General features: G+C 44.1%; 1 protein-coding gene across 2 annotated transcripts; it reads right to left on the bottom strand.

Moving 5' to 3' along the window:
* Window positions 1-5,085: 5,085 nt before the first annotated feature.
* On the bottom strand, window positions 5,086-24,837 carry LOC119443053 (glycogenin-1). Of its 2 annotated transcripts, none has more exons than XM_037708192.2 (7): window positions 24,663-24,837; window positions 19,681-19,822; window positions 15,356-15,530; window positions 14,512-14,674; window positions 10,218-10,344; window positions 7,459-7,639; window positions 5,086-5,921 (listed from the first exon to the last, which is right to left on the bottom strand). In XM_037708192.2, the coding sequence occupies exons 1-7, from the start codon at window positions 24,670-24,672 to the stop codon at window positions 5,613-5,615; spliced, it is 1,107 nt and encodes a 368-aa protein (XP_037564120.1). In that variant the 5' UTR covers window positions 24,673-24,837; the 3' UTR covers window positions 5,086-5,612. The 2 variants fall into 2 exon arrangements, with proteins under 2 accessions (XP_037564120.1, XP_037564118.1); XM_037708190.2 differs by lacking the exon at window positions 24,663-24,837 and adding an exon at window positions 22,305-22,853.
* Between the last annotated feature and the right edge of the window lie 1,349 nt (window positions 24,838-26,186).

Raw genomic sequence — 26,186 nt, 5'->3', positions numbered from 1 at the left:
GTGGACATGGTGTAATCCCACTGTGGACAGAACAGCTCAATCAAGAACACTGTGCAACACTGTGGCAGATTAACCTTGCTCAGAACACATCTTTAAGTTGTGCAAATAAAAAAAAGAAAGAAATGAAATAAGTAAGGTCTGATTTCCCTGTGTGTGAATATATACACCTTCATTATATTTAATCATTGGTATAAACATGTATTTGTTTTTATTTATTTACAAATACTGCCGTCTCAGTGTGATATTGATATTGCCGAGAAACATATTAGATGTTTGTTACACCCGATAATTTGTAATATCCATGTTCATTGTACAGTTAAACCTGGATATAACGAAATTGACAAATTCCCGAGAAACTTCGTATTAAAGAGGAGTTCGTTATATGCAGGTTCGGCACGAAAATTCGAAAAAGAAACGCTTATAAGTAACCAAAAGGGTAACAGACGGCAGAGCTCACCCAAAACATTAGACTTCGGCAACATCAACTGGAAAAGGAGAGTGCCGGCTTGGCGGGCTAGGCCTGCTGCAGCAAGCAGCGGGATCAGGTTTGAATGAAGGGAGGGGGAAAGGTCACGCCCGCGGCGGCAAGATCGCCGGGTCGAGGGATGCAGGCCCGCCTCGCGCACTGCTCGCACGCACGCACGCACACGTGCGCTCGCTCTCGCCTCGCAGTAGCCGTGAATTCGAGCGCGCCAAGCGCGACGCCGCCGCTTCGCATTCCGTCGCGGCGGAGAAGGTGCTTCCGGTTGCTGCTCGCGCAAAAATGACAAAATTTGGGGCGAAATCTCTAGGTTGTCGGCGGGGAAAATTCGTTATTTAGAGAGGGTCTCCCACTGCCACTTCGTTACGTAGAGGTCTCAAATACATGTGCTTCTATGGAGTACTTAACGGCGGGGAATATAAAGACTTCGTTATATCAGGAATTCGTTATATGGAGGTTCGTTATAAGCAGGTGTAACATGTATCCATGTTCGACTGTAGCCCAATCTTTAACATTACTATGCACTTGCAGCCTTGTTTGCCCTTCATTGTGAATATTTACCTGTGTGAAGCTACAACCTCTATTTCCATTCAAATCAAATTTGAGGAAATTCAACTTGCAAATTTCGCTGCATTCAGTTAAACATGACATCGGTAATTTCTTTTCTGGTATGTAGTGCCACATTTCTCACTGACCAGAGACTGAGCGGTACTTAAACCTCCTATGATGTGATCTTAAGTTCCCACGCAGGGCGTTGATTTAGTATGTTAATGCTAGAAAACAACCAAACTGCTGCATGGTTTCAGCTGTATAGGGTTCTATCTTGACATACCGTATTTTCGCACGTATAACCCGCCCTTGCATATAACCCGCACCCCCAACTTCGAACTCCACGAAATAGAAAAAAATAACCTCGCGTATAACCCGCACGCGCTATCCGAAAAAAAAAAATGAGGACTAGGAAGTTACAACTACGCGCAGTCATCATTTCGTTTTCAAAACAAATTTATTTCTAAACAACTGCCGCAACGTTGTCAGTGCTGTCGTCCGATTCACTGCTCCCATCCGAGGCTTCATCGCCGCTCTCAAAGACGTAATCGTCTTCGGAACCATCTCGCAGCAGCGGCTACGATCTTCAGTTTCTGTTTCAATGTAAAAGACTGCCGGCGAGACACACTCGTGATGCCTAAACAAGGCTGGCCAACTGTTCAAACTGGGCCATAGCCTCCTCGATAAACTCGAGTTATCGAGGAGGCTATAGTGATCTAGTCCACTATAAGGAGGCTATGACTGGGCTTACAAGAAACGGGGCCTCTTATTGGCTTAACACACGTCGATGTCGATAGGCATGCGGACAACGCGGACTCTGCACGGTAGGCCGCGCATTGCCGTGAAGCCGACCCCCACACCCTCCCTTCTTTTTTTCTAATTTTTCGTGAAGGTTATATGCGAGAAAATACGGTACGCTTACCTGTGAATGCTCATATGGCCAAAAAAATGTCACAGTTTCGCCCTAAGGGCGAAGCAATGAATGCGATAGCAACAGCAATGTGACACGAAGTAAGGTGAGCGGCTTTAGTAGCAATATGAATTGTAGTAAACATGAGCTGATTAAGTAAGCAGGTGTGCTGCGGCGTAAGTAGACCGACATGAAGAGAGACTCGATGACGACGAGAAGGCGCGTGTGAAACAGTGGCGTTGATGAGAAGCGCTTCCCGTGGGCAGCGCGTGCGAAGGGACACACCTGTAGCGCTGCACTGCCGATCCGGGCATCATTGCATGTGTAGCGTGCGTTGGAAAATGTGGCCCGACTATTACTAACTGAATGAACAAGCGTGGTGTGAGCGCGCATAAGCAAACATAAATAGATCACACTGAATGACCGCAGACAACGACTGTCAAAACGCTGGCAGCAAGCGCATATACGTCGCAGCGGGCGAAGGTACGTGCGGTCTATCGCTGCAACGGAAACTGAGCGGCGAATGCACAGCGCATAGAAAAGGTCAGAGCCGTGTGGAGATAAGAGACAGTGCGGCCGGCGAGCGACGAGCGCGGTTGTTGGCAAAGTATACGGAACCTCACGGTGACGGCGACGGCAGAAATCCAGTTTAAATGTCCATATAATTGCTATCGCAATAAAATAAACGCACATTGGATTGTCCGCACAGGGCAATTATGTCGGCCAAGGATTGAGAGGTTTGCGACATCTTGAGCCTAATCCCTCCTTTAGCCAACATATGTTTTAAAGTTGTGGTCAAGCACCTGTCTTTGCAGCACATGTGCAAGAGACAATGCAACACGCAAATGATGCTGGCATATATGTCACCACAAGGCTTAGGTTTCCATATGCTGGAAATGGCACTCTTCAGTCCCCTTCTCGATTGGGCTTTTCTTTTACTTATCTGATGAAAAACAATTAACTACAAATGCAGAGAAAACTTTCCACAAAACGCAATAATTAGATGTAAATGCCTTGTACATAAATATCTTAATATAACTGCTTTCAGATTTTTAATCAGAATTGCCACTGCACTAAAAAAGTTATGAAACGTGCACAGCAAATTCTTGTCGAGCAGTGGACAGAGCTTTATGCCGCAGACAACTCGAATTGATAACTCACCGTAGATAACTTTTTCTAGCAATGTCCGAAAAAAGTCGCAGTTTAGCCCGAAAGGCGAAGCATCGATTGCGATAGCAAATTAGTGAATAGCTATACAAAGTAATGATAGTATAGTTTTATCGGCCGTATAAACTTCTAAACATACGCACACTAACTAAATTTCGATTATGGGGCATAATCAAACCATGATTTGATTATGAGGCACTCGTAGTGGGGGACTCCGGAAATTTGGACCACCTGGGGTTCTTTAACGTGCACCTAAATCTAAGCACACGGGTGTTTTCGCATTTCGCCCCCCATCGAAATGCGGCCGCCGTAGCCGGGATTCGATCCCGCGACCTTGTGCTCAGCAGCCCAACACCATATATCCACTGAGCAACCACGGCGGGTCACTAACTAAATTAACAAGCATGGTGTCACGCGCGCACAGTTGTAAACATGAACGCATCTCACTCGATGACCACGGAAACTCGCTGGGAAAACGCTGGAGTGAATCAGCGCAGCAGCAGCAGTGAGCGAATTGACCTTCGTGATCTTAGCCACGAAAACACAGGGTGGGCGGACTCTGCCCCCGCCGGAGATGCCTTTCAAGATACAGCCGCGCGGGCGGGCTCTCTCGGCGCAACCCCCCGCCTCCTTTCCTCCCGGAGACTTCCGATCCGGCGGGAGCGCGCGGCCGCAGTAAAGCGCGACCCCTCCACCTCCCTACGGAGTGCTGTGCGCGTTTCCTTCCCGCTTCCCGCCTTTTTGTGCGCGAGCCACGATTGCCTGCTCCCGTTGCATGCTTTCACTCGCACTTGAAGCGTATGGCGACGATTTTATAGCCCGTGGACTTTATACGGAACCTCAAGGCGACAGTGACGGCAGTAATTCGCCTAGAGTGTCCATATAACTGCTATCGCAGGAAAAATTAGCTTTCTTTCAAACATCAGGAACATTTTAAGCACATTAGTGTCGCTAATGGCTTTAACATGTACCAGCACCAATGATCACTGCAACTGTTTCCTCCTCTCCTTTTGAATGACTGCACCCACCTTGAAATAAAGAGATTCAATCAATTTACCCTACATCCTTTTTCTGGAGCAATATATTTAAGCTTCAAAACAGACTGAATAAAGCAGCAATTTCACGGTGCAATGTATGTACACACAGTACTTGCACGTTACATAGTGACAACTACACACGGAGGAACAACAGTTTTTCATGCAAAGCTTTCTTTAGCTCGTACCAGGCACTTTGTGGAAGGTAGGTAGGTTCTAGACTCATTTCGGGTCTTGAATAATAATAAAAAAGATCTAATGTTCAAGGATGGAATCAAACCATGGTCTTCCAGCACAACAGCCCAATTCTCCAACTATTAAAACAATTTTTTTGTTTTTGTTTTGTTTTTATTAGGCTACACTTGCAAAATTTGGAATTGCACACTTGTCTTGTGCCAATGGCAACTAGCTCGAGGCACCTGCAACCATTGCCACGAGATGTGTTAGACAGCACAGTCTTCGTGACTGGCCCCTATTCTCCTGTCCTTTCCTCACGGCAGCTAGCACTATGTAAACTGACAGTGCATCACCTTTGGGTTCAGCCTAAGGTGTAATTAAAAAAAAGTTGATTTCTTCACCGTAGTACACAATATCGGTCATTATGGCATTGTTGCCCTACTATCAGTCTCACTGCTGTCATCGCACACAATCTCATCATGCATACAATTGCTTGCTTGACACATTCGTCCATCTGGCAACCATTTGCAGAGCCCCAAACGACGCTAGATAGCCAATCAACCTGCAAAATTTGTGCAACACTCAGTGTGTGGGATTGGCGTAATTATTTGCTGTAGAATTCCAATGCATCTAAGAGGAAAATTACTGTTGAAAGGCACCAGTTGCCCTGAAGATGCCCAATTGTGGGCTACGTGAAGCCATCGTGATGAACGGGCTAAGCTCTTAACTATGAAAGAAAAAAAAGGCAACACTTGTAGAACATGAGTGTATAATATATATTTCCATTTTGCCACGTTTCAACAGCCTAAAAGGAAGCAATAGTAAAGTCAGCCATAAAGGTGCCCGCTTCAAAAAGTGCACATTGACGTGAGCTCAAAAGGCCAGCTCAGAGAGACAAAAAGAAAACCTCAAATTTGTAAAAAACTATACATGTGTGAGTAGCAAAAATCGCCTGTACACAGCAACAACCTCTATGGCAACAGATTCTGATGGTATACTAAGGACAAAAATACTGGCATTTGCATTAAATACATAAAAACAAAGAAAGCGCCCCTGTGGAGCTCAAAAAAGAGCATTAGTCACTAGTGGTTTGGCACCAAAAGAAAGAATCCAGACAAACGTAAACATAACTAAAAAAAACGCGCGATGTTTAAAGGCCATCAATGAGCATAACAGCGCATGCAGCAATATTGCACACCGAGAAAAATACTGACACCTTGTGCCTCTTTTTTCAGTTTAAGTTCACCCCCCTGTTTTAATTTCCAACGTGCACTCCCAGACGGGTGCCCAGTGTTCACTTCTTCGACTGCTTCTTGGATTTAGAAGATGGCGGTGTCTTGGTGCCTGATGCCTGCTTGTCACCAGCCTTCTTTTCGTGGTGAGTGCCCTCGGCAATGGCGGGTTCTGCTGGGGTCGTCATGGCAGAGTCCAGCTTTTTCTGTATGTTGGTAAACGCATCTTCGCCCATGTAGTCAATCTGGCCCCGCTCCCAGGCATACTGGCGTGCCTCCGAGCCTCCGTAGACAGCCTGATCAGCGTGAATGTGCCGCAACTCTTCTGCAGTCTTGATTGTCAGCTTGGACATCTCGCCAGCAAGGCCAGCCTGAAATTTTTTTTAAAGGGCAAACGGCGTTTAATACTAGATCAGGACTCGTTGGCAGGCTACATAGTGCACTGCATCACTAAATAATTTCATATATTTCATACAAAGTGCATGGTCGCAGGCCGGACAACTGCTAGCCAACAATTTGTGCTCGTGTAATATTAAAGCCAATACAAGCCAGGTTCACATGTACGGTGCAGGCCATGGTATCCTATTGGTAAAGAAACACTGCCACGGCACTTTACTTTGGGACATCAGTTGCAACATATGCACAGGCACACAGGAGAGGACAAAGAAGCACTTTTAACTATACACAGCAACACAGGGTTCAACTTTTCAGATACGTTAGCTGCACCAGCATTTACTGTAGCTGCCAAGGGGCACAGGAAGCTTCTACAGCAACTGACACTGCTATGGCATTATTATGGAGGCATGTAAACAAACGTTTCCATGGCAGTAGTGATAAAGGAGAAGAGGTGAAATAAAATAACCAAAGTTGAAGCAACAAATGAAGATGTGTTTGTTGCAAGTGACAACTGCATCAGTTACTCAATTTTCTTGAACCTACTCATTCTAGTTTGTTGGTACCGATATACACTCAGTTCTCTTGCTTTGCAATGCGCCAACAATTTGGTTTTTATGGTCCAAAAATTCTCAAGACTAAGCACTCATTTTTTTCAATAATTCTGGCAGCTATGCCAACTTGCAACATGAAGAGGCAGAGCAAACAGCTTCATGCATTGCTGAAGCACATAGGCATGAACTGCTATGGTCAGGATCAATCATTAACTGCCAGAATTAAGTATTCACTCATGCAGCATTGCTGGGACAATGTCTGGGGTATATAAGTGCACTGCTAGAGATTTCACTGCATTAACAGTTGTCACTTTTGTTGACCACTAGGTCAACAAAAGTGACACTGTTGTATCGTAGTGACGTGTGCACAATCTCATTTGAATTTAAGAATATTTCCACTCCAGGTTTGCAGCCATAGCATAGGCTCAGCTCACAAATTTGATCTCTGGAAGCGGGCTTTGTCCTTTGGTAGACTTAAATACCCTAATGACGACGGATATATACAGGATATCCCAACTATCATGCATAAAGATTAAAAAATATGCAAATGCCACGTAGCTGGACAGAACCAAGGTAATGTTATTTGCAGTCGCTTAGAGATACTGAGATTATTTTTTGCATTCCACCTAATTACATAATTAGTCTTAATTAATCAACTTCTCAAATATTATAATTAGATGAAAAGTCTGAATGAGAAAATTGTAGAGCAACATGAAAAAGCTGCCACAAACAAACAAACGGGACCAATTTGCTTATAATTGCACTTCTCAAACTTACACTTGCCTACCTACAGTGGCATTGCTCATAGTTGGGATAACACAATGCCAACCGCACTACACATACACAACTGGCACCGTGTCATTTTGCAATGAACAACTACTGAGCACTGAACAGACTAGCTGCAGTTGAGAGGACCCCAAAAATATCCAACAGAAATGCTCATCAATGAAGTCGCACTCACGCATTCTGGGAACAGCTTGGGTTGGACGTTCGTCATGAAGAGCTCCCACCAGAACTGCAGATGGTCAAACATGTGCTGGCTGCTACCTTGCGGCTGCACTTGGCCCGTCAGGAGGTTGAATGTGTGGTGCCATGGCTTCACGGGGCCCAGAAAGTGGACAATCTTCACATCCTTGCCAAACCTGCAAGAAAAAGACATGTACAAATCGTACCACCTTTTCCACATGGAAAACAAAGTGAACATGAAAAGCAATGATACTGCATGCTTTGAGTGTAGCACACAAATTATGCGAAAAGATGCAGACAACATTGCGTGTCTTTCACTTCAGTCTGCATGTCGTGAATGACCTAGAGGTCTACGCAAAATGAGCAACAACATTTATAAACTATAAATGTTTGATCACTAAAGTAAAAGACAGATGCGAGCATTGTTGCATCCCCATCGTAAGTTACGATACAACCGTATGAGCAGGACATGACTGGATGTGTCGAAATTGAAATATGACATTCATATGACATCTGAAATGAACAAGCGATGTGTTTCTTGATGAAATGGTGGACTACAGTGAGGTCAGAATGCGAATGCATAAATTCTGGAGAAGCCAAATAAACACACAATTGCTTAACTGCATCCTAAACCTTAGCAAATACTTGCATTATTTCTACGAACTGTATGTCCACACATTTTTTTTTATGGTGACAGCTATATATGAGGCAATAAATGTAGTTCTCTGTATTGGTTGGTCTGTCATAGATGCGGCAGATCTATAAAGTTTGTTCACAGAATGCAGCATTTTTTCACGTTGAACTGTCTTAGTTCTGCACACTGCTATATTTCTTATCTCATCTAAAATGCAAGATGCGTGAACTTCACAGAATGACTACATATAAAGTCTGAATAAAATACACTGATGTCAGGGGGCAGCACACTGGGTCCCAACAATAGTTGGCAACCAGAAAAAGCGGAAACATTCCTCCGAATGGGGCTATGCTGTAATCTCTGTTCAACACATCCTATACACACAGGGGTGTAATGTAAAAGCCTATTTAAAGGTTCAAATGACGTTTACATGCGCTTGTCACATGCCCACTAAAGCTATGGCTGCAGGTAGTGCCAGCTGCAGAACATATGAAGCCTTGAAATAAGGTTCAGGTGGTAAGTTAGCAAAAAAAAAAAGTGCATTTAGCAAAGTTTGTTGATGTAGATTCGACTACAGGCATACAGATGGTCTAAGTCAGGGGTTCTCAAGCATGTTGGTCCCAGGGAACCCTGCTAACCTTCATCAAGTGTTTCTATTTTCCCCGTTTCTATTTTGTACAAAAGCAGTGCGGAAACTGCAATTCTCGTCATCTCGTATCTGACTAGCGCTCGCAGCAGCGAAGGCCTTGCAACTTCCTTCGCAGCGTGGTCGCGACGTGCGTCTTCATATGAGGCACGCATTTCACTACCGCGCTCACATACATTATTTTTAAATGCATAAGCATTTCTACGCTTACGCAACGAGAAAACTGTCCGTGCATCAGTCCGTCTGTCCCGCAGCAGCGAGCGACTTTAACTTCGTGCTGCCTGGCGCTTCAACACAAACTAAGCGGCGAAAACACAACGCGCGAAGTTAGCAGCAGTCGGCACAGTCTCTCTGCTTCATGGATCGCTTTCAAGATACGGTCCGTGCGGCCGTGCTAGGGTATGTTTTTTGATCGGTCCGTGCGCGGCCGCCAGAGTCCTTTGATCACGGTTGGTAATGGTTCGGCAAGGATGGACAAGAAGCTAAAGAGCGATAACGGCTTAAGATGATCGGAACGTCATCAGTGCACATGGTGCCGCCACCTGCAGTACTTTGCTTGCGTTATCACTGCACCTTGCACCTCCGTTTGCACCAGTTCGTGCCGCCGCAGCGCTGTCATTTGTACCGGTCGGATCAAGTGTCTTAACACTGATAATGACACCAGGCTGCGTGGAGATGAGCAAGTGGCACAAAGCTTACGCATGCTTAGACAACTCCTGGAGGAGTTTTTGCTTGACATTTTTTAGCCATTAAGCTAAATTGTGCGTACATTGCATTGTAGACTGTGCGCTTCATCCGCGACATCTTTGCACCGAGTCAAAGCGAAACTACTGTTTGCCGCAACCGCTGCGGAAACAGCGCCCGCTGTTGACGGTGACCTTGTAGTTCTGAAAGCAGGTGACCAACGCACGCACCAAGACAAAATTAAACTACCGTTTGCTGCAACAACTGCGGACGAAGCCGCGATCACTCGCCGTGATCATGGATGGCGACTACGCATTTTTGAAGGCAGGCGGCCGACGCACGCACCGAGTCAAAACGAAACTACTGTTTGCTGCAACCGCTGCATACTAAACCGTGGTGGGTGTTGACACGATCATGGATGGCGACAGCTCAGTTAAGGCACATGGCCAGTCGCCAACGCAGTGTTATGTGCGGTGATACTCGCAAGAATAGATGCACAATTAGGCACTGGATGCACAATTAGGCATTGCAGTCATGTACGATTTCCGCTGATGACTATGGCGATGTGGACTTTGTGAGCGCGGAATCAGGGAATATTTATCAGTGACTCGCGGAACTCTGAGGTGGGGCCTGCGGAACCCCTGGGTTCCGCGGAAACCACTTTGAGAATCCATGGTCTAAGTAGTTCCTCCTTAAAATCTCTAAAAATGTGTTGAAATGCTTTTGATATATGTTTGATGATGCATTCTAGCAGTGTTGCTGCAATAAAATGTGTAATAGATATACTCACTGTTTGTATGCAGGCAAGTAAGTGTAGGACACATTTGAGTTCATGTTATAAATAAAGGAAAGATGTTTGGTGATGTCCTTCGTTGACCAGTCATGAAAGTACAGATTCAGCAGTCCTTGATCACCGCCTAAAATGCAAAGAAGCACAAGATTGTAATTAATAATGACGACTTCATTTATGGACTTTTTCACATACAAATCCAGAACTATGGGTCAGCAGCACAAGCGTTGTAACTGGTAAGCTTTAAGATATGCTTGAGCTGTAATGACCTATTATACAACAAATTCTGCTTTCAAACAGCAGTAAGAGTGCCAATTTAGAGCAGCAAAGATGAAGGGCAAGCCATTCAACAGTAAATCATTGAAACTCACTTATATTTTGGTGTAAAGGCACTCAAGAAATAAATCTTCATACAAGAAAAGCTTGCACAAGCATTCCCATTTTTACCGTCACACAAGATGCAAGTATGTACAAATTCACAGCAACATTTAGAAGTAAGCATGTTGAGGCAATAACGATAAAATTAACCACAATTTCGAACTTCAGTTGCTCACTCGCCTTAACTAAATGAACACAGGTAGTCTTGTTTAATATTGCAGCAGTTTTCTATTGTATCATGACTGGTGCAACTTTACTGATATACTACAGAACTGCCCGGTATACACCTAGGATATTTCAGTTTTCAGGTAAAAATAAAAAAATTCCCGATTTTTGCGCCTCGAACAAGTTGCACCCCGAACATATTTGCCCTTTCATAAAGGACAATAAATGCAGATGGTACGAAACTAATGAGCCGTCCACTTTGCATGAGCAAGTGGTCAAGATATATTATGCATGTATAAGCATTGTATATGCATCCTTTTCGCTGAACACCGAAGCAAAAACCGGTATATGCAAAATTCAGTGCCTGTCAGCCTTGAGTGAACGAAAGCTTTTTGCTTTTTTAGTAGCCATGTTTACATGAATAAGACAACGGCGCATTGCATCACATTTCCCACACATTGCATATATGTAAACAGCGATAATGCGGTAGGAAGCGAATTCAGTGGTGACATTACTCTGCATTGCTAACAGTCGCTGTGACAGTGATAGGATGTTTACCCAACTATGCTATGTTCAGAGAAGGGTGGCTGGTTAGACTAGTTGGTATTCCATTAATTTGTTGCAAAAGCCTATGTTGGGAACCAGTAAGACAGAACAGAAAGGGACGAAAGGCTCGACAGGTCTAACAAGGACACAGAAATGCTCAAAATGCGTATGATATTGTAAGTCAACAAGGGCTTGTAAATTAAAGAAAAGAATCGCACCTCTTGCAATGCATACCCGTGTGCACTACTATTTGTCATTTTTCCCTTCACTAAAAAAGTGCGAAGGATGAAGTAAAGACGGGATCGCCAAACACTTCATTTGGCGTCTCTTAAAGAGCCCCTCACCAGGTCTGGCCATATTGAGCTGAGAAGCGCAGTGCATACAACGATCGCTAATGATTGTGTCTGCTAAGTATTATATCGCTATGAGCCACAGAAAAAGCTTAAATTTCAAACCAGACATTTGCCCTTCTCGCGGGCACAGTGCTCCAAGCCAGAGGGTTCACATATATGCGCAAGTGTGCCTACGTATGTCTGCTTTGTCATCGCTCATAGTGACGCATGACTTCGAGAATTATTCAAGGCAACATTTGTTATTTGTGTAATCTGTTGCTTCAATAGACGAATTAAAGTTTAGGGAAATAATAAAACACATGAACCGAATGTCTGTGTGTTCTTGTTTTACTTCAAACCACAGCAAGAGAGACGTACTTCTATTTCGTCTGCTTGTTCCCACGTGGTCCAGCACGCGATCATGCTCTGTGATCCGCTTGTGTCTGGCTCAGTTTTCATGTAGCACCGACTTATACCGCTAGTTAGGTGTTCTCGTGCACTGTGCGAAATGAGACAAATGCAACAGCTCGAGTGTGACACCGTCAGCAGAAGTGCACCGCGCAGCACTTGTGACGTATGCAGGGCTTGTGACGTATGCAGGGCTTGTGACGTATGCAGGGCTTGTGACGTATGCAGGGCTTGTGACGTATGCAGGGCTTGTGACGTATGCAGGGCTTGTGACGTATGCAGGGCTTGTGACGTATGCAGGGCTTGTGACGTATGCAGGGCTTGTGACGTATGCAGGGCTTGTGACGTATGCAGGGCTTGTGACGTATGCAGGGCTTGTGACGTATGCAGGGCTTGTGACGTATGCAGGGCTTGTGACGTATGCAGGGCTTGTGACGTATGCAGGGCTTGTGACGTATGCAGCACGCGATCCTCCAGTTCCGGTATGGGAGAACGCAAGGAAGGAATTTTGCTTGTGGAGGCTAGACGGGGCAAGTGGAGAGTATGTTGGCGCTGAAGCTCGCTTCCTGAAATCATGGGTTCGCGGCACTGAAATATTTCTATCTTGGCTATTAATGAACCATTTAAAAATTTCTTAGGGTAGAACGTTCCCTAGAGGGCACATAACTTCCAGCATATAACCGAAATTTTCTATGTGGCTTGGAGAGGGGCCCTTTAAGAGCATGCACGCCAGTGAGGATACCTGCATGCCAACGAAGATTTGTATAGATGAGTTTGTGACATGATTGGCAAGCAGATCTCTCATATGCTTCTGCAAGTAATTTTGTTTTTTAAATGGAATGTTTGTGTTCAAAAGAACACCACTGCCTGTGTGAATCGTTTGTGGCAGTTACCCAAAAAATATAGAGCTTTGGGCTACCAGACAAAAAAAAAAAAACCCCGATTTCTACCTGGTGTACCTCTTTAAACACCCGATTTTTAACCCCCCGAATTTCACAAAATATGCAACCCGAAAATGAAGGACCCTGTGTATATCTCAGTACTTCACTGTAAACAATCAGTGCAGCCAATCCTCTGCTTCTCAGCCATGTTTAATGTCAGTGAAAGAGGCAGAATGAATAAGGAGCACGAATTAGATACCTGCCCTGTGAAAGTAACATGGACTGCTACACTGACTTCAGGAATGTTTTTAATCATTAAGAGTATAAGCTGTAGATTACAGGATCTTAGCTGCATTTCTTCACGTATAGTCTATGCAAGTGTATACTATTCTAATGTACAGCTGCAGCATAAAAAGATTAGCACAAGTGACCGATCACCCGAACAAATAAATTGAGGGGTGCAACACTAATGTTCCCCAGCACACCGAAAACGAGAGTGCCAGGCAAATCCTCTTTGAAACATGAATCATGTGGAACTTTAGCTACCAATGTGCACGGCAACAAGAGCGCTGCGTACCGCAATTTCCCTGCTCCGGAAGTTGGCCACTTGTGCTAATCTTTTCCCATTGCAGCTGTACCTTGCCAGTGTCACTTTCGCAGCTGTGATGTGCAAGTGCTCGGCAGAGGGATATATGCTGAATATGCCTGAAGTTATAGAATAAGAGACTCAAAGTGCCCACTTGTATGCATGCGAGGTCCTGTCATGCTGGCTACATTTGTCCGTATTCAATGAAACAAGCTCACTATCACTTAACACTATGAAGCAGATGGACTCGCCAAGCAGCACAACGAGATGTCGAGGTGGTATTGCCACACGTTTCCTTGATCACTAACTGGGACAGCGCCTTGCCTGGTGCCAATTTTATTAAAAATCGGTCCTATCACGATATTACCTTGAATGCTACCCTGGTTCTGCAATATTAACTTTCGTTCCGTACAAAGCTACTAAGTATGGCAATGTTACTGTTGCTCATACTCGCAGAGATCGTCACATAACCTCCAAACATACAAGAAGGTTCGTTAGAGCAGCTGGCATCAAGAAACATGTCGGTAGGGGTCTGTAGTTTCTAGCTGTGATGAAGTGGTGCAAGTGTTATGTAAATGCCACCTGACAGTGTGGATACTCATAAAGCTTCCTTCTCTTTGGCTTCGGGATGGTGTCGCGCAAGAACTGAATGCACACTTTTCAACGCACTCTGCTTTGGGCGGCACTGTCATGAGCAAACATTTTTCGAATGCGCATCCGTTTGAGAGACTGTACTCCAAATTATTTGGGCGTCGGTGTCCATCGTGGGAAAAAAACTTTTCACTCGGTATTGTTGCATCGTGAGCAGAACTTCCTTAATGTGACCAATTGACATGCTCCATTTGTTGTATTTCAGCTAGCCGGCTAATTGTAGAGAAGCTGCTATAAACGCCCTTTATGTGTTTGTACTACTGTGTGCTGTTACATTGTTGCCAAGAGCACTTGAGACCCCGCACAAGACAAAACCTAACATAATTCCAGAAAAAGCAGAGACTTGCCATCAAAGCTGCCATGTTCCCCAGCAAACTGGATGAGGGCATTGTACGTGGACTCTGAGGGGACAAAAACAAAAACTCCCGAGTTGAAGCAGTCGGGCCAGCCAACATCTGGGACAGCCGAGATCTCCTCTTTGGAAAACAGCTCGTCACAGTTTTGGAGAACCTGGACAGAAAAACAGCACATTGTACTCAGAAAAGGTTGCCCACAAATTTGAGGCTAGCACATAGTACCCAGAAAAGGGTGCCCACAAATCCAAGGCAGGTTCCACAGAAAACAATCATTGCATTAATGCTCATGCTTTTCAGGATAAACATTAAGCTGCAACAAAAAATTGCCTTCAGCGCTATTGAAACTCGAAGCAGCAATATCTGTGCTCATTAACACATCATAAAAGGCATATTTGTTGCTGTTTATATTTTGCATATACATACTTTAACAAAATACAGGTGTGGCCATGATACAATGCAGTGCACTTTACTTCTGGTGTCCAGCTTCTACATTAAACATGCCACAAGAGAAATGATGCAACTTTGCTGCTACTTCTGCAGCAAAGTAGTTATCAAAGAACCGACTGCTTTGGTACTACTGAACCAAACATTGGTTGACGAGATTTAACATACTGAAGCAATACAGTAGCTAAAAGGCTCTGGGCCGATTCTGACCACCCGGGGTTCTTTGATGTGCCCCATGCTTGGTACATTAGCATTTTTGCATTTCCCCTCCATTGGAATGTGGCCATTGCAGACAGAAATAACCACCAACCCTATGCTTAGCAATAAATGCCTTAGCCACTCAGCCTCCATGGTGGGTAATTACTTGTGCAGAAGAATGCCGTCAGCTCACCAGGGTATCAGAATCCATGAAGACGCATTTCTTGAACTGCACCAGCCGCCAACAGTGCAACTTTGTGAACGTGACACCCAGCTCTGGCCGATTGAGCAGGGCAAGATTGGCAGGATCTCTGCTGTCCAACAGGTTCACCTCCTCCACAAGGTCGAAAGATTGAGCCAGCAGTGACCTGGGTTGGGACATCAAATAAGAAAATGAAAATTAAATTTAATGATGTCCTGAAACTGCGGTGTGTTCAACATTGCATTTATTCATGCATTGGATTATGTAACTTCTTACAATTTTGACCATCATCTGAGGTTCTTTAACATGCACTTAGAAGTACACGAACGTTTTTGCATTTCGCCCCCTATCAAAATTTATCCACCGTGGCCAGGAACTGAACCCACAAGTTCGTGCTCAGCAGCTGAACACCACAGCCACTGAGTAACCGCGGCAAGTTAAGAAAATAAAAGAAGCTGCTATTAACCTAATGAACCAAATAGTGGAATGATTGAAGTGTGAGTAGGGAGAGAAAATTAACAGTGCAAGAAAACCACATTTGTGACACAGGTATGGCAAGAACCACACTGTTCTTTACGCACCTGTCTCACTTTTTTTAACACTGTTAATTACAAATATGTACAAACTTGCCAAGTTTACTATTGTCCAAAAAGAAGTAAATGGAAACACCTTTCACATAGTTACATGAAAGCAAATAAGTAGCATCACAGTTCAGCCAGCTAGGGTAAACATACTGTGGACACAGTACTCCCTGCATACAAGCTTGAATTGCGCATTGGAATGATTCAGGCAGCATGACACACATTGGCAAAGATGGAAATGAATACGTGTAGAAGTTGCTTCTTAAAATTTATCTTAAGTGCTACATGTACGACACGCACGAGCATACACACGTACATAAATAAGGATTGGCAGGATGAGCACCCTTATTAACTATTTTATTCAATTCCAAATGCTACCCGACTGAGAATGAAAAAAAATTCCTATGAGCTTGGGCCTCGGTCTGGCTTAGCAGTGTAAGCTTACTCTAATCACGACAGACGATTAAGATTTAAGTGGGAACTTAAAAGAACGACATTTCACATGTTTTAAACAAGCAAGATATTACGATCCCTGTTCCTGTATTTTCTTGTGCCAATGGTTCAGGAATTTATGATGTATCAAAAAAACTTAACATTTCTGCAGTGCACTAAAAGTGTACTTGGCATGTATGTTTTGCAGCTAGAAGTGTAACAAAAACAAATTTCGCACAAACCATGGTCTCACTCCAGAGCAAAAGATGATGAATGGAGCACTTTTAGTAAAGCTGCATTAAGAGTTAGTAACAGTTTAGTAAGCAAAGCTTTCTTTTTAGGACTCGATTTGCATAAATTCAGAGGACAAAGGTTGGTTATTAGTAACGAAAATAATAAGTTTTGCTTTTTGAACTTCATGTGCAAGTTTGTATGTCATCATGGTATAGATTTCAAGGTATTTCCCATTTCAGTCATTTTTATTCTGGAAATGTTCTCAAAACTCGCTAGGTTGAATCTTTGGTTCCTAGCACAATGTAATCGTACGTACCAATAAGCTAACAACTAGTTCTCAGCAAGCACTGTCCAATTTTCATGACGTCACGAGGAGCCAGAACAGGAACTTCAAGCCTGGCTTTTGTTCTTGTCTCTCATCTAGCTTACCAAGACTTGGCTAACACTATTCCAGAAGTGTAATTTACCAATCCAGCATAACTTGCTAACTTTATTCTCCTCTTTAGTGTCCCTTTAAGTTGTAATAAAAAAACAAGTGCTCTAACTCACCTGCAGACCCATGTAAGCAGACAGACAAAGACCTGACATGAGCCATGCTCAACACACTGACAGTACTACAGCAGGTGTGAGAATATTAGAAATTTTGAATATGAAGCAGTCTTATCAATTCAATTTGATTAGAGAATTCGTTTTTCTAAAGTGATGGATTTTTTTTTAATATAAGGGATAAGGACACTTGGATTTTTGAATGAGAGAGAACAATGGAAGCTAGGACTTCTGAATGATTTTGGTGTAGGAGTTGGGGATGTACAGAGGCACCAGCTCCGGAGTCAACGCATGAGGCAGACAACTTGTGCTCAATAATTTCCAGTCATCCAATAGGAATGGCTCACTTTTGGGCAGCATATATACGAATTTTGTTGTCGATTTATCTGGCCAGTCTATCCCCATTTCCATCATTCTAAAATAATGTGTGGTGCTGCAGTATAACCTTTCTCCAAAAAACATGCATGTACTTCTGGTAAAATGCTGTTCACTTGTTTCATTACTGTCATTGTCATGATACCCGAGATGTAATACCATGTTCCCCTGATGTACCAATGCCTTGTTGTCGGAGCATTTGCCGTATAATAAATAACTGAGAGCAGTTTCTCATATACAAGCTCCTCAGTTGTCCAGACACCCAATTGCAAATGGTATATCAGCAGCAGCCTATTTTTATGTCCACTGCAGAACAAAGGCCTCTCCCAGCGATCTCCAATTACCCCTATCTTGTGCTTGCCGATTTCAACCCCTTGCAGCTGCAAATTTCCCAACTTCACCAACCCACCTAGTTTTCTGCCGTCCTCGACTGTGCTTCCCTTCTCTTGGTATCCATTATGTAACTAATAGAGCACCGGTTATCCATCCTACGCATTACATGGCCTGCCCAGCTCCATTTCTTCCGCTTAATGTCAACTAGAATATCGTCTATCCCCGTTTGTTCTCTGATCCACACCGCTCTTCCTGTCTCTTAATGTTACTCCTAAGATTTTTCGCTCCATCGCTTTTTGTGCGGTCCTTAACTTGATCTCGAGCTTGCTTGTTAGGCTCCAAGTTTCTGCCCTATATGTTAGCACCGGTAGAATGCAATAATTGTACACTTTTCAACGACAGTGGTAAGCTCCCAGTCAGGATTTGATAATGCCTGCCGTATGCTCTCCAACCAATTTTTATTCTGTAAGTTTCCTTCTCATAATGAGGGTTCCCTGTGAGTAACTGGCCTAGATAAACATATTCCTACAAAGGCTCTAGAGGCTGACTGGTGATCACAGATTCTTGCTCCCTTGCCAGACTATTGAACATTGCCTTAGTCTTGTACATATTACTCTTCAACCCTACTCATACACTTTCTCAGTTAAGGTCCTCAATCATTTCTTGTCATTCATCTTCAGTGTTGACACTGCTGTCAGTCCTCTGTCAGCATCCCAAAGGCTGTTGAGATATTTGCCTTTAATCCTCACTCCAAAGCCTTCGCAGACTAACAGCTTGAATACTTCTACGCATGCAGTGAAAAGCATCGGAGCCAGCTTGCCTGAACCCTTTCTTGATAGATAATTTTCTACTGTTCTTATTGAGAAGCAGGGTATACTTCGGAATCTGTAGATATTTCTGAAGATATTCATGTATGCCTCCTGTACTCCTTGATTACGCAATACGACTATGATTGCTGGTATCTCTGCTGAATCAAATGCCTTTTCATATTCTATGAAAGCCATATAGAGAGGCTGATTGCACTCTGCAGGTTTCAATTACCTGGTTGATGACATGGACGTGATCCATTGTAGAATATCCCTTCCTGAAGCCAGCCTGTTCTTTTGGTTGAGTGAAGTGTTGCCCTGATTATACTGTAAATTATCTTGGTGTATATTTTATGCAATACTGAAAGCAAGCTGATGGGTATATAATTCACTTCTTTAACAAGGTATATACATATGTCAAATAATGTATGTAAGCCTCTGGTTTGTTTTCACACGGACTCTTCGCAAACTTCTCGTTTAGCAACAAGAAATATTTTATATTTGATTTGACATTCAGATTCTTTGTTTTTTCAAAATATTGATATTCAATTCGATTGAAAAATTTTACTGTTCATACACCTTGGCTAGAAATTTCCTAAACAGATCCTTTCGATTCCAAACAAACAGTCCACGCATTGTCAATCCCCACAGCAGTTCTTGAACAAGCCACCGCAGTTAAGAAGTTGACCAAGAGCAAACAGAATTGCACATAATTATGGACCTTGTAACCTTTCAACATGGGCGCATACTCCAGCAGGCCAAGATCAAGATAAAGTTAATTTAGGTGAGCCAGGTCCTCTAATATCAGCAGATGCCTATTAAAGAGAAAAAAAAGCACTGAGGAAAGCAAAATATGACCACTGGTGGTAGGAACTTTGACAGGTCAATGATTTCCAGAAGTTCGCATCTGTAGGCCAGATGCAGCTGGCACAAGAGAACAGGAACTGCAATGTTGGAGGGCCCCTGACCCACAGCGACCTGAATCTACCCAGTCGCAATGAGCCCTCACCTCATCTGTGGTGTGACTGCACTGGTGATGAGGATGACCAGCTGCCGGGAGGTGTGCACCCTCTTGAGGGAGTGAGCCAACACAAGGGCACCCAGCGAGTAGGTGTCATCCGTCGCGAGGGTGACGTATGCTTCATCGGTCACTGCACACAAGCACATGAAAAGATAGAAGTCAAGGAAGCAGTGCAACCTTTGGATTCCTTAAATGTCATTTATGTGCCACTTATTCTTAGCCTTGAAGGAGTATACTAAAAATTAAAAAATAATAATTTGACTTCATTTTCTTGTGTTAAGTGAAGGTCCCAGACCTCTAGACTAAGCAGTGGCAAGCCTCAGACCACCATAATTTTTATGTAATCGCTTTTCTGCAGCTAGTGTCGATTTCGTTTCCCAGGAGGCTACTGTCGTAAAGTCATTACGCAGAAGGTGGTCATGTGATAGCAGGTCATTGCAAAGTTTTGGCACATGCTACCACTCACTCAGTCACCTCCTACTGCTACTCGTAAGGCCCGATGTAGCAGCATAGCAGACGACCGAGAAAGCCGGAGCAAGAGTCAAAATGTCACAATGTCCTATTCCCGCATGACCACCTTCTGCATTATGTCAGGACACAGTAGGTGAAAATATATCAGTGCTCCAACGCAGATTCTAGTCCTATATAAATACTTTGTCATTCACAGAACCAATGGACTACACAGAGTACTGTGTGCCAGAAATGTCAAACTTCACTTGCAAGATGGTAGTGGTGCTAACCCCTGCATTGTTAAATGTTTTTCTGCTCCAAGTTCCACTTGAAATGAAGTAGTCAGTGCAGTGCAATTGTATTTCTTGGCAATTCCTATGTGGAAGGGTCACTTTAGAAAAACCCATTGCTGCCCACCTCAGAAATATCACCCAGTACTGAAATTACCACCCAGAAATTATTGAACAGTGTCAATTGCACATTGACTAGTTCACTCAAGGTGCTACCCTAAACATTTTGGAGACAGTGCAGCATCAAGCAGAGACCTTGAATATGGGGTGGCACATGGGGCAAAGGACGAGTTGAATTGACAGCATTGCTGTTCAGCTGTTCAGCAGTTGGTAGCCTCTACAGACTGAGGGAATTAATTCCAATGAAATTAAAGTATGCAATATATTATGCTAATTTTTACTCACGTCTTTCATATTGTACTTTAGTCTGGGGTACTACAACGACCACCAACTATAATAAACTGGAGCGGCTCCAGAAGAAGGTACTAAGAATCTTTGAGAACCTCTATTCATTTAACATAATATGTTGAAAGCGTCGAAGTTATATGATTATAAACTATCTCTTCATATGTATAAAAATAAACTTCCAAGCGATACAGAACATTCCCCGTATGACTACAGCATACGTAACAGGCTAATACCAGTTCCGCGTACACGCACAAATTACGGTAGATCTAGGTTGGATTACTGTATACCAACACTATACAACCTCTTAAAAACTCGCATTGATTTCAGTGCCCCTGTCGGCACGTTTAAATCAGAGGTGCGTGATTACCTAATGAAGCAGTGATCTTTTTGTCGTTTCTTCTCCTGGCTGTTTCATTTCCTGCAGTATTTATGCATTCTCTGATAGTGTCCATCATGTATGCTATACCTGTATCAAGCAAGTTCATTTCTTCTTCATATTAACTGTTTGTATTGTTTATAGTATTGTTCATATTGATTGTATGTACTGTGTACTGTATAATTGTTTGAATTAGCGAAATCCACTGCCTGTTGCTCTCTGTAGGTCCCCAGGTCCCGTCAAGCTGTCTGAGACAGCTTTTTGCCTGGGGGCCCCCAACTTTTGTGTTGGAAATAAAGTGGATTCTATTCTAAAAAGAAAAAAAAAATTACAGCTGAAAATGCTTCCGAATGTAGGGGCAATTCTGTGTAGTTAGCTCGAGATTAAGGCTAGCTTTCCGCTCGCTATGCCTGTGACTGAGCATGCAAAGATAAATATAACAAATGGTCAGGCACAATGACTTCTGCATGCAACATTACTAAGGCAAGCATTTCAACAGAATTGATTCTCAATCCTATCGCTGGGATGCACAAGAACCCGTAATGTATTTCTCACGTTTTCACAATGCTATATGTAATCTCGAAATTTTACTGAACTTATTCAAACACATATATCCATAACGATACGCAGTATACGATGCAACAAAAATTCAGATGGGAGGCTGCTTGCCACGAAGTAGACGCTCAAAGTAGAATTTGAAAGTGCGGATGACAAACAATTAGTGCGGTGCCTTTTAGTCGCAATTGACTGAGCAGCAACCGTATGCAAATGAAGCAGAGCATACGCCACAGAGGTAAGAACTCGGGGCCGGCGATATCAGTATTCGGCCTTGAAGTAAGAGTTCCGCTGAGTATTTGTTTACGGGGCAGCTGACAAAATAGTCCGCGTTGCTTTACCTTACGTTACCGAGAAATCACGCTGGCTTACACAGGACGTTATAAATATTAACAGGCCAAGCATGCGTTCCGTCTTCTCGAGACAAACGGCAGGGCGTGCGCGCCATGCAAAACAGAGCATGCCGCGTGCATAACGGATGCACGAATCGAGGACAAAATTTCGCGGTTACAAGCAGCCTCTAAGAACCTCACCCTTGCCGGTGTCGCCGCTCTCTTGCTCATAGGCGGCAGAGTCGAATCTCATCGGCGAACAACCGGCAGCGGCTGTCAGGCCAGTGGAAATGTTAAGCGTGCTCATGGCATCGGCGGTTCGCGAGCAAGAAAGGCGTGTCTGTGCCCACGCGCAAGCGTAGCAACGTTATCGGCTCTGCGCGGCCGTCCGCTACACTGCTCCCTGAGCCGGAGGTGTATGTAACTGCTCGAGTCCGTTGATCGCCGCCGGGTAGGCGTGTCACGGCGGCAGTGCGCGAGTCCTATTTTCTATTAGACAATGCCGTGAAGCGGCCGCACAGGATGTGACAGGCCGCCAAGGTCGTTGCCTGTACGCCACAAGGTCGAATTTATGCTTGTCTTTCGTCACGCTCACATTACTCATGTAATTATTACACCTTCAGCCACCACTGTTCCGATTCGTTGTGCTATAGGACGGCAACTATTTCACCTAGACGAGAACTGCAAGCATTTTCAAACAAATACTCAAACTGATGCGGCAGCGCCGGGCGGCTACCGCGTTCCGGCCTAGCTCGTCTGCAATGATCCACATGCGGATTCGTTCACTTGCTGTCATACTTTTGCATATACTAGATTCTTAACGTATTTTAGTGTGTCTAAATGAATTAAAATAATTTATAGGTAGTAGTTTATTTCAATTTTGAAAATTATATGTCGTGAGTCGCAAACGAAATCAGAACTGACCGACGACTGGCGCGCGCATTTGAAATGCAATAAAGTGTGAGGGTCCTTGTGTGGGTGTTCATATGGTTCATTTTGCGGCCTCGCTAAACAGTTCGTGATCAGTCTAATCTAACAAAGTGGAACGAACAATGAAGGGCTCTCCCACCACTATGACGACTATTTCATCGCGACAATCTGGATCCACAGCACTGAAGTCGCGCCGGCTAAGGAATTCGGAGAGTGAACCGTCTGGGTGTAAATATAGCCACGGCGTGGTGGAGGGAGACAGGTATCGCCGCAAGTAGAGGCGGGCTCTGCGACATATCTGAGGGTTCTTTGTTCGCCCGGATGCGTTCAAGGGCCTGGCGTCTGAGTTCGTTAACGGAAGCGACGCACATGCATGAAGCGCACGGAGGATATTTAAACACGAGCTCTACAGCATGTACTTCACTTTGGGTTTGAACCGAGACAAAATACACGTTGATAATAAGCACCTCAAAGGTCATTAAATAAATCCAAGTTCATGCCAGAAAAGTGCATTCATTTGTGTATCGCGGCTTCGGCAGGTATACGTGTACGACGTAATATCAAAAAAAAAGTATTAAAATAGTGGTAGTATATAACAACTCGAAACTGTCGAAACCGACAGAGTTGCATAGTTTAAACGAAAAACAAGCGTGATAAGGGAGGTATATAATACAAAATCATATATAATACTCTCACAAAAAATATTGACATATACCGTAAAGAAATACGTACGTACTACGTACGTATGACAAATTAAAAACTCGAACCGCGTATGGTTTATGAAATATTGAACGATATATAAAATGGCTTTTGTCAACACGTTCCTCCCGAGTGTCGCTGGGAAGACGTTAAAATGAAATGAAGAGACGCAAACTAATAACAAACGGCACCACGTACATAGCACAAGCGGAGAGCGGTGCGCGTGCTCTCAGGGAAGTTCGAAACAAAAATACTTCTGACCAGAAATACGGCAGCACCTGGCTGATGTCCAGATACCTTTTACCTCTGCTAGCAGCCCGCAAAGGTGCAGAGCTTCGGCGTGCTCTCTTACCAACAAAATAAATTACCAACACGCACCTTTGAAAGTGAGAAGCGCCTTATTGAGAATAATCTTATTGAACTGCAGGGGTTCTGTCGGGGAAATATAAAAAGAAAGCCTTAAAAAGAAGGAGTTGGACATATTTTCCACGGCTGCAGCTTGTGCTTTAATGTGAGCTAGCTTCTGGTACAGTTCGGTTAACAACCTCGGTGTCGCTCATAAGTGAAACCAAGACGAAAAAACTAAGCACGCGCCTTTATGCACGCATTCCAACTTTTGCATAATCGGTTACTACCTCGCGGGACCTTACACAACGACACGATGCAAAGCAAACATTAGTTAGGACGTGGTAGGACCCAAAATGACGTAACGGCCGGCGTGGGAGTAGACAGCCACATGCATGCCAAAACGTCGCGCTATCGTGTTACGCGCGCCGAAAAACCTATTTTGGTGCACACAGCAGACGACAGCTTTCGTAGCGCGCCGTAAAGAGAAAAAGGAAGGAAGGCGGATGGGAGGCGCACGTCCTCGATGTCGGAAATGGGGGACAATTGAAGCACCCCAGTTGTGACACGCCCCGCCGAACTCACCGCGCTCCATCGCTGCTACTTCGGTTCGCGCCGATAAAAGCAGCGAGCGACGTCGGAGGTGAACTGTTGCACACTGAAGGGACCGCGGGAATGGGTCAAGAGATGAGATGAATCGAGTCAATGAATGCCTGGCGCATGCGCTGCCGAGAGAGAAGCGTCCGCGCGGTCGCCGGCCGACAAGGCGCTCCGGTTGTTTCGAAACTAACCCCAAGAGCGAGACAGAGTGTGGACAACTGCGACTGAAAAAAAAGCACGACGGCACAAAAAAGAGGGCGCCACGTTCGTAATAAAAAGCGGGCATTTTGAACTGTTCTCGTTTTCTTTTTTGGTTCCCGTAAGTTTGAGCACAAACGTTTTAACGAGGGGGGTTATATGTAGTAGCAGATTGTGTCAGCGAAATACATCCAGCGTACTCAATGCACAAGGAATGTACACGAACGCTGAGGGCGGGTCATTTGAACTGCTCTAAAGAGTTTACAAAATCTAGTTTTCTATAACCTGTGTTGTGGCGTGGCGTTTGACTAATTACAAAAATTCAAACCAGTGCGATTAAGCGATTAAACTGCGTCCAGAAACGTTCTTGATCATAGATACAATTTTCGCATCGAAGGTCTGTAGACTTCCTTCTTTACCGGGTAAATTGAATAGTAGCTCGCTGATTTTTCAATCACAGATTGCACGCTGAGCCTCCAAGAAAATCCACATTTTAGACTTTCGGAATGTGCGCCGCAGAAAGCGACACATTCTTGATGTTTTCTACGTCCGTGTTTTCTCGTTTTAACCTTCCGTATATCACGTATATGGTCTGTTCCAAGCAGTGTTCTACGGAACGGAGTTCCCGGAACTAGTTCTTTTTGGGAGGAACGGAGGAACGCCACCGTTCCGTTAAGGGTCGGTGGAACTGTAAAGGTAACTCGTTAGACTTACGAAGGAACGGCAGAGGGAACGGCGTTCCTTTTGTGAACGTTCAACAGCATTGAACAGACGCACGCACATACGCAGCACATCATGCTGGGTGGATGGGCGACCGCGTGAGGCGCAAGGAACTACCGCTTGCCTGTCACGTGACTACGGTGCATTTTCTTTTGTGAGTTCTCCCGTTATATTTTTTATGACTAGGCTTCAAGATTGTCACGTGACGCTCCCTCCTATAGTTTCTTTCCTCCATGCCAGCCTGTCGGACGCCAACATCGAGATGTAACTCTTGTCGAGTTCAAGCAAGGGTCTTTACTAAATTGCGAATATGTATTCTGGACATTTTTTTCCACCACTCCTACTGCAATATCGAATCAGCATTCATTAAACACCTATGTATTGTTCCTTTCGATGTGGTTTCTTGTGCGAGAAATTTAATTATCTCCTCTCAAGACCCATTGTACAATACATTGCACATTGCCTTCAACTTCTTTTTTTTTCGAAATTCACTCGAAAGTGATTACGCAAAATATTCACTCAGGGTATGGAGTATGGTGCATGTGTAACTGTAAAGAAGTGGTTTAATCATATTCTTGTCGTCTGCTTTCA

The sequence above is a fragment of the Dermacentor silvarum genome, chromosome 2, assembly GCF_013339745.2.
Source record: "Dermacentor silvarum isolate Dsil-2018 chromosome 2, BIME_Dsil_1.4, whole genome shotgun sequence".
Lineage (NCBI taxonomy): Eukaryota > Metazoa > Arthropoda > Arachnida > Ixodida > Ixodidae > Dermacentor > Dermacentor silvarum.
This window is presented reverse-complemented; position numbering and strand designations above follow the sequence as displayed.